At 44.5% G+C, this 13,357-nt stretch overlaps 1 protein-coding gene across 2 annotated transcripts in view; it reads right to left on the reverse strand.

Annotated features, from left to right (window-relative positions):
- Positions 1–13,357, reverse strand: part of LOC138471851 (collagen alpha-1(II) chain-like) — a 1,536,387-nt gene that overhangs the window by 409,068 nt on the left and 1,113,962 nt on the right. For both annotated transcript variants that reach the window (XM_069609694.1, XM_069609695.1), the window contains one exon: positions 9,683–9,790. In XM_069609694.1, the coding sequence (XP_069465795.1) occupies positions 9,683–9,790 (108 nt within the window). The remainder of the gene's footprint in view (positions 1–9,682; positions 9,791–13,357) is intronic.

A 13,357-nucleotide genomic window follows, 5' to 3' on the forward strand; every position in this document is an offset into this window, starting at 1 on the left:
TCCTGCCAGGGGTGTATACCAGGCAAATCACAAATGCATAATGCATAACAAGTCCTGTAAGAGAGTATTTGAGGCGGTGCAGACCAACAGGAAGTTTCAGGAAAGGATATCAACTTTGCGGATGAGAAGGAACTTTTGAAAGAAATAACTACAAAGCTGAGTATCTTTGCAACTAACAGGATTGTTGTGAGCCAAGAAAGACACAAAGAACTGTTAGAGCAAGAATTGTTGGCACTGCAGAAGAATCCAGGGTATGGGCATCTCCCTCTGGAACCAAAGTCTGTTTACCTTGGAGAACCTTTGTCTTGGAGCTGTTCCATTTTTCTATATTAACTATTTTTGCAACCACCAGGTTAAAGACATTACCCTTTTTACCTTATAGTTTGATTTGTAGTGCAAGGGTCAGGATAGAATGTTTGGACACAAGGACAGTTTTGATGTTGACATCCTGACATAGACAGATCCTTAGTGTTTGGTTTTAGGTAGTTCTTCAGAGCTAACTATTCCCCCCATTGGGAGTCAGAAATGAAAGTTGGACACAAAGTTGTCATGTTTTTGGTTAAAGACTTTTATTAGCATGAAGAAGGTTGGGAAAGGACCTCTCTGACACTGCTCTAAGAGGAATTTCCCTACCTAAAACCAAATACTAAGGAGCTAAAAGGCACAGCAATATAAAAAGGTAGCTCAAATGGTCTGAGGATGGATTTGCTACTCTAGGATGAAAGAGGCAGCAGAAGTTTTGATTGCACTGATGTTTCGGAACCATGAAGACTTGAGACCCCACAAACCTCTGGACTGTCTGGTCCAGGCCCAGGGACAGAAGGGTATAATTCTTACCTGTGTGTGTTTGGGTCTTTTTATTATTATTTCTCAGTATTTATTCTGACCTCTGTTTAGGCCTTCACTCTTGTGCTCAGATTAGGGAAGCTTCCCCAAGCCAAGATGGAGGAAGATAACCAACATGTTGACTGGCTACAGTGATAACAAAGACCCAACGAGCAACATTCTCAACTACCTTTCATTAGTTCTATCCAAGTGGCGGGTCATGTTTTCTGAGCTCCCTTTAATTTAGGCCCTAGAAACCACAGCAGCAGGTTTTGGCTGTTTGTGCTTCCAGGAAGAATGATAGGAGTGAATCCGGAGTCAGGAGAGCAATGAAGCAGTGAAGCAGAAAGCAGCTTCGGCTACAGAAGGCTGCAGCTAAGTTCTTATTTGCTCTTGCTATATATTATTTGTGAAATTTACGTGATTGAAATCAACATGAGTTCAATTTTACCAAGGCACTTATACGTGCCTAAGAGAAGTTAATGTTTAAATATAACTGTTTCCAGGCAGTGCGAATGAAAGCAAATGTTGTGACATTGACTAGCACGGCGACATTGCCATCTAGAGGGTGTCATCTGTTCCTGCAAGCTAGCAGTAAAACAAATGCACTTTCTGTTTTTTTTACTTTTCACAACAACATTTTTCTGGATGCAAGGTTAGCGTGCTATTAAGGAATGCAACCAGAAAATAATATTTGTAAATAGTTACTCTTGTTAATTCTTGAAAACAACAGCAGAGATTCAGGAATTGAAGAAACAGAGTTATGCAGACGCATATGTTAGCAACAACGACCTAAACTACTCTTGAAGGCTGATGGAAGAAAAGAAAACTAAGTTTGGAAACCTTCACTTTTAGCAGTGATCTAGACAACTGTTAGGAAATGTTTTTAACAAGAAGTTATAACTGCAACATTCCTCTGTTTATATTAGAGGGAAATGCAGATAATTTTAATAAGCCACCAGGGAATGAAGTAAGGGAGAAAAGGTTTTTAGGCTGTATTAGCTAACCAGTTATTTTCTCTCATCCCATGCAGATATCCTTCTGAGTCAAGGCCTGGAATCTGAACTGTTTGTTATTTTATCCACTTCCCCTTTCCCTTGCCGTGTTCCATCTCAGCTGTTTATAACTTGGTTGAGAGTTTAACATCTTGGAGGAACTGTGGGATTGAGCAGCTCCTGAGGACATCTTGTGAAAACAGACTTGACATGAACGCAATGAACTTCACCACACTTTGCACAACACAAACAAAAGACCCTTTGTTGAAGCACACATCCATACAAAGTATAACATATGCAGGCAGTCTCGACAGAATCAAGTTTTCTTTACTGAGAAAGGAGTAAATTTGGTTCAGGTAGGGACACATCCAAAAGGTGATGGACAACTCTGGCTTCAATTGTTGTTTACAAAACCTTTGCAAGGAGCTCTTATGAATTTAGCTATGTGGATCTTACGGTTGCTCATTAATGCACTGGGATATCTTGAGTAGGTTTTAGAGCAGGAACAATACGTACTGCCAGAAATAACTGACACCTGTGAGTAAATAAGCAGCAGGAATGCTCCAAAGGCACCAGTAGAACCACTGCCAATCATGTAGTTGGAAAGGATCACTCTGGCCTTCTTTTGACCCCTTCAAACATATAATAGGCATTTTGTTATATTTTTGTCATCTTGGAATATGCTATTCACTATCAAGAGGCCTTTCCCATGAGACCTCATACCAACTTGAATATACTGAATATACTGTAACCCTATGTTTTAAGGGTCAGCTTTACAAGAGAAAACTAATAGAACATGGAAAACCCTTCTCGTCACAGCTCATGAAAGATAGAAATTCTCCATTGAAGATTAAAACTTTCCATAGAATAAAGTTCCACCCACAGACTGATGGATTAGTTGAGAGATTTAACAAAGCCCCCAATTCCTCTTAAAAAAGTGGTATGTGAGGATGGATGGAATTGAAGTTAATTCTCTGGGTACTTGTTGGCCTCCCGTGATCCCACTCATGATTCCACTGGTTTATTTCCCTTTGATCTCTTGGGTTTCTATGGGAGAAACCCAAGTGATGACCTGGACATGACCTGAAAAGAACAGAAAGATCAATGCAGGGTTTATAAAAGAAACACAAGTAATAACACTTGTTTGATCAATAGTGTGACATCACCTTGGTAAAGCAGAGGAGAAGCAAAAGAAGATATATAATAAAAGCACCAAACGACATACTTTCAAAATAGTAGTTTATGTTCCAGTCTTGATACCGATAAGAGACAACAAATCACTAGCCTAGTGTCATGGCCTCTATAGAGTCCTTAGGAATTTGAATGATCATAGACCTCAGCCAGAAACAAATAAAAGCCACACACTTAGTCTAAAAGAATGGAAACACCAGAAAGACAATACACAGCCTGTTGCATAGAAACCCAATAATGAGGAAAAACAAGAGGTTTTGTGAACCCTGAGAGGGAAGGGGCACTGAAAGTTCCCAGCAACCTCATATATGCCCAGTTGAGAGTTCAGACTACATTTCTCCCAGGCTTCCTTCCCCCTCTATGCCACAGGATTAGAATACCGCCTGGAAACACAGTGTGGCAAAGACCCCACTGTTTACCAGAAGACTGCATAACATTCATTCAGGAGGAAGCTAAGAAAATGTTAAAGATGTGAGTCATTGAATGTTCTTTTAGTGAACACACTGCTACTATCAAGATGTTTCTGGCGGTTTTGCGTAGCCTTTATGGAAGTAATCTGCATATCTGACTCTGATCCATCCCCAGACCCTGCAGAGATGAGGGAATTGAGAGGCTCAGGGAATATAGACATTATCATCTTAGATCTCACACAAGGGTTTTAGCAGGTGCCACTCCACTTTTAAGATAAAGGAAAGGCAGCCTTTGCTGCCCCTCAGTGTTTGTTTCAATGTGTGGGATTACCTTTCAGGTTGAACGAGGCCTCTGCCACTTCTCAAAAACACATGGACCACCTACAGCGACATAATGAAAAGGAGGCCGATGCACACTCGATAAAGTGGTCATCTGCAGAGCATATGAAACATCAGACTCGGGGGTGCCACCCTAAAGGAAGCCGAGCTCACTGCCAATCCAGTAACATCTACATTCACAACATCATTGTGAAATTCCTGTGTTGCCTCGTTGAGCATGGTGTAATCCAAACCCAAGCCACAAACGTCCAGGCCATGCACAAAGCCATCCTGATGGCAAAGATAAATGATCTACTATAAGGTTATTGTTAGGCTGAATGGGCTCTTGCCATCTATTTATTCCCCAGTCTCCCACTCTCTCTCTTTGAATTTGACAGACAGGCTTTACAATAACAAGTGAAACACAGCGAGAAAGAGTGAGCCCGCCATGCAGGCATTTCAGGATCTGCCAAGTGTGATAGGTAGTCCAGCAATACTACCACTCCAGACGTCAATCAACCCATTACATTGCAGATGAGAGTAGGCATGGGCACTGGCCTGCCTCCAAATTGAGATGGCAAGGAAAAGCCTATATTATATATGAGTGTAAAACATTTTGCCCGATGTTCACGAATTGGACAGGAGTGTCTAGTTATGAAGTGGGCCCTAGAGGGTCTACAATATTATATTTCTGGAAGACACTTCAATGTAGTAACAGACCTGGCACCATCAGCCTGGCTGCCCTGAAATGAGGATCCAGATGCTTGTATCCTAGGATGGTTCCTAGCACTTGAACCGTTCCATTTCTCAGCTATACACAGGGTCTTAGGAAACCTTCGGGATGCAGAACCTATGCCTCATTTTCCCACTCCGTTTGGAACCAAAGAGAAGATGTGAAGCTTGAGGGGTAAGGAATGGGGTGCCACGACCTTCAAGCCCAGACACCATCAACGGGAACAAGAGTTTCCTTCATTGTTATCATCATGTGGACACCGCTCCAGCCCCAACCCCGGCAGAATCAAACGGAAGGTAAACCAGAGAGAATATGTTGAAATGGTAGCTGGTGGGTGGCGGCCTGAGCTGGAACTGAAAGACGGTGTTCATGGAGCAGAGCAAGAGAATCCAAAAGATCACTGATATTCTAGATTGAAGCAGTAAACAGTTGTTAAGACAAAGGGTCGCCTGACGGAGCCCTGAAATCAAACTGAGTGAGACAAAGTCCCTGGCGATGTCTCCCAGACACAGAGCCTAGACAGTCCAAGAGAGTCCATCGATTGCAGAAAAGAAGTGACAAGGCGCTGCTATGATGGAACAGACCGGCACCAAGTCATTCAACACTGAGAGACCAGGCAGGGAAAACGTGGATCCTGGGAGCCGTAGACCCTGACCTGAGAATCTGGAACAAAGGAAGGAGTGAGCTTTGCTGAGAAGAGAGAGGATGGAATGAGATGCTGAGGAGCAGCGACACAGATATTCAGTTTCCAGAGGCAATCCTAAAGCCCAGGCAACTAAGTGGAGAAAAACTGCTTTGTGGGAATTGAAGTACATACTCCGAACAACTCTGAAGAAGAGATTGCTAGAGGAGAGCTGCTGCATTGTAGAAATTAAAGTCCATATTTTCAATTACTCTCTGAGAGAGGTCGAGAGAAGGTTACAGTTGCATTGTGGGATATGCAGCTTACATTTCGTATAACTCTGAGGTAGAGGGTGAGTGGAGAAAATGCCAAGCAGAGAAGAATTGCATTGTGGGAATTGAAGCCTAACATCCCAATAAACCTGAGGGAGAGGCTGAGAGGAGAACGCAGCAAATGAAGAAACAATGAATGGTGGAAAGTGTCAATAGGGGAGAGGAACAGAACACTTGAATCCAAAATAAATGAAGTGCAAACATCTTTATACTGGAGAAAATAACATGGTAATTATGACCTGGAGAGAAAAAGTGTGTAACAAAAAATCGAATGCCAGACTGAGTATTTGTATCAACAAATGGATCTTCCTTAACCATAAATTGGTCTGCCTTGTGGGACTCATGGTGTAGGAGTGGCATTCCCCAGTCATTCCTCTTCCTTAATCCTGTTCTGAAAAAGGGGGAAATACCTGGCTTGGACCCTAGGGTCAATCTGAAGCAAGACGAACCCCTAAATGATGTAGGGTAGAACTAAACAACTAAAAGTAGGAAGATTCTTTTAGAAAATGTGTCAGGATAGAGGGTAACTGAAATTTGACAATGAGAACCCACAGACGAATGCTTCCGGTGCTACTACTCAAAAGGTTCTTGGGTGTCTTAATCTAGAAAGTATCCTTTGAGTCCCAAATAACTAATATTCTCAGGGACGTTTAAACACTTGTTTGCATTGGCTTTTTCTGACGATCCTAACGTCAAAAAGACTCTTGGTATGTTGTGGTTTTTGGTGAAGAAGTACTTAGGCAAGACCTGTTTTTTTTACCTGTTCTGACGAATCCTTGGATGTCATCCCTTCTCCCCAAGGTGGAGCCCCTTCGCCTGAGGCCAGGGAGGTGAGGCTGCTACCAGATAGACCCCTGTGGGTGGTTCTCAGCGAGTTGATCTCATGGGGAGGGAAACCCTGTATGTGATTAGGGACGACCTAGGGAAAATATGGTATCCGCAGAACCCACCTAACCCTAACACACCTTCCCTCCCTCCTCCCAACAACACTTTCCCTAGTGTTCCTTTATGTTTTTGCGATACCATCAATATAGGGTGTACTGGGACGAGAAAGAGTGTGGAGTCCTCAAGGGACATGTACCCCTTAAGTATTGAGATGATGGAGAGACCAATTAACTCACTAACCCCAAGATCAGTACTGGAACGAAGAAGAAGTACAGAAGCATTAAGGGTACACATGAGAACTTGAATGGACGGTCAAGTGTTTCTTGTAAACTGATTGGGCAGCACCCATTCAAAACTGAAGAGGGAAACCAGGAAGGAGAGAGAAGCCGGCCCTGAAGGAACCGCGAGACGAGAAGCAGACTGGTGCGGAGAACAGAGAAGGTTGTTGCTGGCGACGCTGCCCTGCAGGAGGAGTTGTCCCTATCCGGTCCGCTGTGCAGAGACCGACCAGAGCTGTGGAGAAGCTGGAGTCCAGGCACAAGAAGAAGCTGGAACGCACGGTTGACAGGAGACTCTCAGCCCGTGAGGAACCAAATGGTGCGGAGCCGCTGCACCACACAGGAAAGCAGCAGGAGGCAATGAGAGGCCCAAAAGAACACAGAGAAGAGCCGGCGACCGACCGAAGAACACTGCCGCCGGCAAGCCCCTTTCAGGTAACTTGGTTTGCCGCGACATTTTGGGGGGCCTTCAGAAGGGCTGACAAGTGTCTGAACATGGGTCAGGGACCTGCACCCTTTTATGAAGAGTAACCTAAGTCACCTTCATAGTCAGAGTACCTGGCAGGATAGTGAAGCAGTTCTGCAGCACCAAAAGGGTTGAATCCCACGGGTTTGGGACCCATACCCTTTTATGAAGAATAACCCAAGTCATCTTAATAGTCAGAGTACCTGGCAGCATAGTGAACCAGGGCTACCGCAAAAAGACAAGAGAATACACAGGTCTGGGACCTGCGCCCATAAGATTGGGAGTTCATGTGAAGTGTGAACATTTGAAGTGCAAGACAAGCCAGAGGAAGGGAGGCATTTCCCCCTAGTAATACCGAACTATGTATTTTGAAAGCAAAAGGGGGAAAGAAGCCAGGTAGGCATTCCCGCTGGAGTGTGAACTGCATACTAAAGTCTGAGAAGGACTTGGGAGAAGGGAGTCACTCCCCCAGTCTTTGTGAACCGTGAAGCCAAGAAACATCAGGAAAAGGAAGCAATACCTTTTGGTATTGTGGTGTTGTACCCCGAGAAGCCAAGAAAATTCAGGGGAAGGAATCCCTACCCCCTGGTGGTCTATATCATGCAGCCAGAAAGAAGAGAAGGGAGTCATTCTTCTGGACCAGGAAGATCCACTACCTCTTTTATATTAGTTACAAGTGTGAGGGGCAGAAGTAGGCATCATTTTGACTCAACAGTGGACTCAACAGTGGACTCTCCATTTACTTGGACATTCTGACTGAGTCCTTAGTTCCTTAGTGGAGCCAGAGAAACCCCTCTTAGAGTTAGGGAGAGATAGGTTTCCTCTTTATTTTTGCCCAAATAAAGTATGCTACCCGTGTGTCAGTCTCCTCCTTCTACACCCTTACACTGTCTTGCTTTAAGGCTTTGTTGGTTCCTGAACAAGGCAATGCCTGTAGCGGCCCTCTTGCCCTAGGGGGCTTCACCCCACCCCCACTTGGGTATTTGTCAGGCTAGTACTTATCAGCCACCAGCAAAGGACTGCTCCAAGGATGCCCACTTCTTTAGTTGGTCAAAACGAAAAGGTGATGGCTGGAATGTTTTGAATAAATCATAACCATGGGCAGAGCTATGCCAGTGGTTAAGATTCATTCTAAACCTTCCAGCCATCACCTCTTTGTTTTTGCTTTGTCACCCCGAGTAGGACATGTATGCCCAGACGTGGGTCCTGTGCCTGCTGGGCCTAGAGACCCAAGCTACTCCTCACTGATGAGGCCCAACAAGGCCGAAACATGTTTGGGGATGCTTGTGGTCTCGTGCAGAAGGGATGTGGCCTAGAAGTTCGGGCTGAACTGCCCCTTTTGGGGTGGAGCCAAGCCTGATTTGCATATGGTCTTTCCCCTTCTGTAATGGCTTGGCAGGTGAAGAACGATGGTCTGGAGGGTGCCCAGAGCAATGCCAGTGGTTAAGATTCATTCTAAACCTTCCAGTCATCACCTCTTTTTTTCACTTCTTTAGTTGGCGCTGGTGGCTCTGCTGTTACTACCTCTTTCTGGGTTAGAGTCCCCAGAAAGCCATCTTTCAGCTTCCCAGTTTAAGGTCTGGCTCTTCTCCTCCGCCTCCTCTCTTCTACATAAATCACACTTTAGAACACTGTGCTAATAGCCTCCAACTCTGGAGGCTTCTGACACTTTCCAAATTTAGGCTGTGACAGCAATTGTCGCGGTTGGCTGGTCAGTTTCCCCATTACTGGATTGTTCATGGTTGGTGCTTGCCTAATTGATCCACCCCCTCCTGGGCGTCTGCATATAACACCAGGTGCTGTGCTTGTTTCAATGTCTGAATTTCACTCCATGCCAGCACCTGAATCCCAAGGTCTCAAAAATCCTGCCACCCTCTTGGGGACAGGAAGTGGTGTCATGGTGGCACTGGAAATGATTCAATTAAGTATTCTCAGGAACAGCCTGCAGATGTGGAGCGCATAGGCTTGTTTGCTTGTTTTCGCTCGTTGTCACGTATTTTCTCCTAACAATCCTTTCCATGATCAATGCCGGGGCTTGCATACCCACATTGTTGGCAGCCAATGGAGGGTGGGGGAGCTCTGGGAGAATCTATCAGATACCACAGGGGCTGTCTCATGGATCTGGTGGCTCACCCTGGTGCCTAAGGTTTACCAGTTCCCCTCAATGGGCACATCAAAAGTCAATTCATCACAGAAGTGAAGTCCACTTTCCCAATCACCCTGGGAAAGAGTCTGAACCCTTCAAGACTGCAGAGTGCAAACTGAAGTCCAGGTTTCTGGACACATCTGGGAGGTGTAACTGTGAAGCAACTCCTCAGCTCTAGAAAGCTCCTAGAGCAAACTGAGAAAAGGACAGTAAACAGAATGAACAGCTAGTGATAACTGAGGTTCAGATCCCCTAAACACACCTTAGCAAAAGACTGACAGAACTGTGGACGTCACCCTTATAAGGCCCCAACCTGTTAAGAGAATCCTGCATTCATAAAATGTATAAACTTCACACCTAGTCTAACCTCATCCATTTGAAGAGAAGGCCACAGATTCCACATTAAAAAACAGCAGGAGATCAGACATAGGACTATAAACATGTGACAAAAAGATGACAGGAAATGAATGACAATACTCACATCAGGTCCGACTGGCCCAGACAGGCCCTTGGCTCCTGGAAAGCCCAAATATCCAACTTGGCCCCGAACACCTGGAGGGCCTGTTCCTCCCTGGATGCCGTGGGGTCCCTATAAAAAGAAACAAAGAGACAGGATATATGGTTTAAATGTTTATGCCATTTACTTGGTGCATTGAATTTTCTGGCTCGCACAGCACATTCATACAACATAGATGGGGTGGATGTGCAAGATAACTTGTTTTCAAGAGAATCCATGCAGAGAGAGCGATGCCCGTAGACAGACCCCCTGTCAGAATGTGTCCCCGCATAGTGAGAGTCTCTTCAGAGAATGCTCATGCAGACAGACCTCTGTCCAGAGAGTGTCCATGCACATACAGACTCTCTGTCGGAGAAGAGCTGTGTAGAGAGACAATCCATCAATCCATCAGGGGCAATGCCGAGAGAGAGGGATTCTCCTGGTCAAAATGTCTTTGCAGAGAGAGTATCTTTAACTCGAAGTTGTCAGTGAAAAGGGGGCCCACTGCTAGAGTGGACCAATGCAGAAAACTGAAAGAGGCCATGAAAACAGGGACTCTGTAAAAGAGGCTTCCTATTCAGAGGGACTTTCTGCCACATTGTGTCAATGCAGAAAAGCTCCTATCAGTGTGCCTGTGCAGGGAGTATCTGTTAAGGAATGTGCTCATGTGGAGCGATTCTCGCTGACAGGTGTGACTATGCAGAGGCTTGAAGCCAGAGTGGGTTAATGCAGAGAATAAATACTCCTTGTGTCAGAAATTTCTCCACAGACTGGTACCAGAAGGGTGAGCCAACATTTCTACATGTAGTACTGTGTGCACCTCTCTGGTCCAGGAGTTTGTATATTATGTCTGTAGATGTTAGATGGGTGCTGTGGATTCATCTGCTCACCTATGCTAGGTGTGGTTGAGCAATGAAGGCGCAAGCTCACTAGTAGAGTGTTTGCAGTGTGTCAGTTTGCTGGGTGTCAGCAGATACAGTAGAACACAGCCAGCATGCTCACCCACACTCTACAATGTGTACACAAAACCCCTGTTCGACCATCTTGACTCTCTTAGCATTTCATACAATAATTACGCCGACGATACTCAAATTCTCACCCCCCCCCCCTCACTGGCGACTATAACAAAGACACTCTCAGAACAAACTCGATCTACGAAACCATCCAACCATGGATGGCCGCAAACAGCCTCTGCCTCAGTCATGAAAAAACCAAGCTTCTCCTCATTGGCCCTCCTGCCACCTGGCAAAACTTCACCAGGCCTACAAAACCTTCATCATAGATGGGCACAACATCACTGTCGCCACCTCCTTCAAAACTCCAGGTGTCCACCTTGACTCTTCCCTCACCATGCCCCGCCAGGTCAACCACATTGCCTCATCATTGGGCTATGCCACCAAACTCATTAACGCCAGCAAACCCTTCCTCACCACCACAAACCGGCTTGCAGCCGTCTGCGCCCTTATATGGTCTAAACTTGACTACTGTAATTCTCTAAAGTGCCTAACCTCTGAGAAAAACTTGGATACATTGCAAACAATTCAAATCCACACCCTCCGGGCCATACTAGACACTAGCAAGCATGCTCACAACTCGGAGGCCAGAAAGGCTGTCCACTGGCTTCCAGTCAAAGACAGTACCAAGTTTAAAGTCCTGTCCATCGCCCACAGATGTCTTTCCAACGATGGGCCTCAGGATCTTGCTAACATTTCTGATCAAAAACCACGCTCCGACAAGACCTGGTAATACTTTAACTTGTGTCATCATTCTAGATAGTGTACTCAATTGTTCAAAGTTCATGCAGCAATCCCAATATACTAACTTTTTCCTTGCATCAAAGTTCAATAAGTCATACTATTCAATCAGTTGTACTAACTGTTTGCAACCCTGCATGATCTCAGCCAACACCATACCGTGTCCTTCTCCACCACCTCTCAACATATGGTATAAGGAAGTATCTTATAACAATACGTAGCTTGAGCTTATTTGCGCAAACAAAGAGGTAAGGGACACTTAAACCTGGGTACATTTTGGTAAGTGTAATATGTGTTCCACATGCACCCCTCTATCTGCATAAGCCACCCCAATGAAAAAGAGGGATGCATCACTATCTCATATGAAATGAGAGGGACATTCTGCCAGGAGCAACATCATAGCAACCATTTGCTGGTTATATATTTTGATAAGAGGTTATGCCAAGTACCCTCCATCAGACATATCAAAAGGTATTACTAAAGGCAATATTTTATTTTCACTGTTATGATGTACACCTGTTGCTGCCTTAGAAGCAGTGATGTTAAACCCCAAGTGTATGATGGCTGAACATTCTTCTAATGGGGTACTGTCAAGAAACTAGAAAAAGAAATATTTCTTCGTGTAGTTGACGTGAACCACATCAGTTTGGTATACCCATATTCATTTGCAACCTATTCTGTTGAGCGTGCACAGCATTTAAGCGATGCTGTAATCCTATCAGAGTTTGCACTAGTAAAATAAGTTCATCAGCATTTGCAAGCCAATTAATCTAATAGTTGGCCAATTTAAAGTGAAGGAGTAAGTTGCTTACCTGTAACTCTCGTTCTCCAGCATTCGTATCTTTCAAGGATTCACATGCTGTGAATATTCCCCGGTGTCAGGCTGGGAATCCTCAGTTCCCTTATTATTTCCCTTGTTTAAAGCAAAGAAAATGTTACATTTTGTAGGCTGTCACCTGCTTATGGGTGCTTTACGTCCCAACAATGGGACATGGAGTAGCTAGACCCTGAGACTCCGCTTCCTCTCCTCAGATTCTGACCCATCATGCTGATCAGATCCGTAAGGTGTTTATCTTGTAGGGGTTGAAGGAGGGCGCATGTGAATCTATGAAAGATACCAATTCTGGAGAACAGGAGTTACAGGTAAACAACTTCTCCAGAATTGGATTTTTCATAGATTCACATGCTGTGAATAGTCTTAGTAGCAGTATGTAATATTGGAGGCTGCAAAAGGTAAGAAGCCTAGCTTATTGAAAAAAAAACACTGTAGGACTGCTCTCCTATCTGAACGTCCGCTGCGGGCTTGTAAAGACTGGAGGGGAGTGTCTGTACTTCTGCTCTCTATATGGTAGAGGAGAGGCACAGAGGACCCCAGCCAAGATTCTCTATTATTGGTAAACGTGGTCGAGCAATTAAGGCCTAGCTTCTCAGGAGGTGATGCAGGCTGGTTCTTAAGTACAGAGTAGTCCCCAAGCCCCCACAAAGGAATGTCCACACACAGTATTACTGAAAACACAGTCTTTATATAATTAATATTCAAAGGTATGTACACTATCACAATAACTCACTTTGTACTCAGAAATCAACAATGGTAAATATATACAATTCTAAAGTGGTACCACCAATATTAACAGATCTCATTAAAGTGCATCAACTATACTGTCAGAATGTCACACAGATCAATAACAAGGAAACCAGCAATAGAGATAGGAAGGAATGCAAGATGGTTGACACAATTGGCAGAATACTGGCCCCATTACCTAGACACAGTTCTGTGTGGAGATCCCCCCACCTGAGCAACCTGTAAAATAAAGATATAGCACAAGCTCAGTCCATATATTGATCAATAGTCTTATTCTCTCCTATAATGTTTTTACCCTCCCAATGTACCTGGTGGAGCAGAGTT

This window comes from Ambystoma mexicanum, chromosome 8 (genome assembly GCF_040938575.1).
Source record: "Ambystoma mexicanum isolate Mex_15411 chromosome 8, UKY_AmexF1_1, whole genome shotgun sequence".
In the NCBI taxonomy this organism is placed as follows: Eukaryota; Metazoa; Chordata; class Amphibia; order Caudata; family Ambystomatidae; genus Ambystoma; species Ambystoma mexicanum.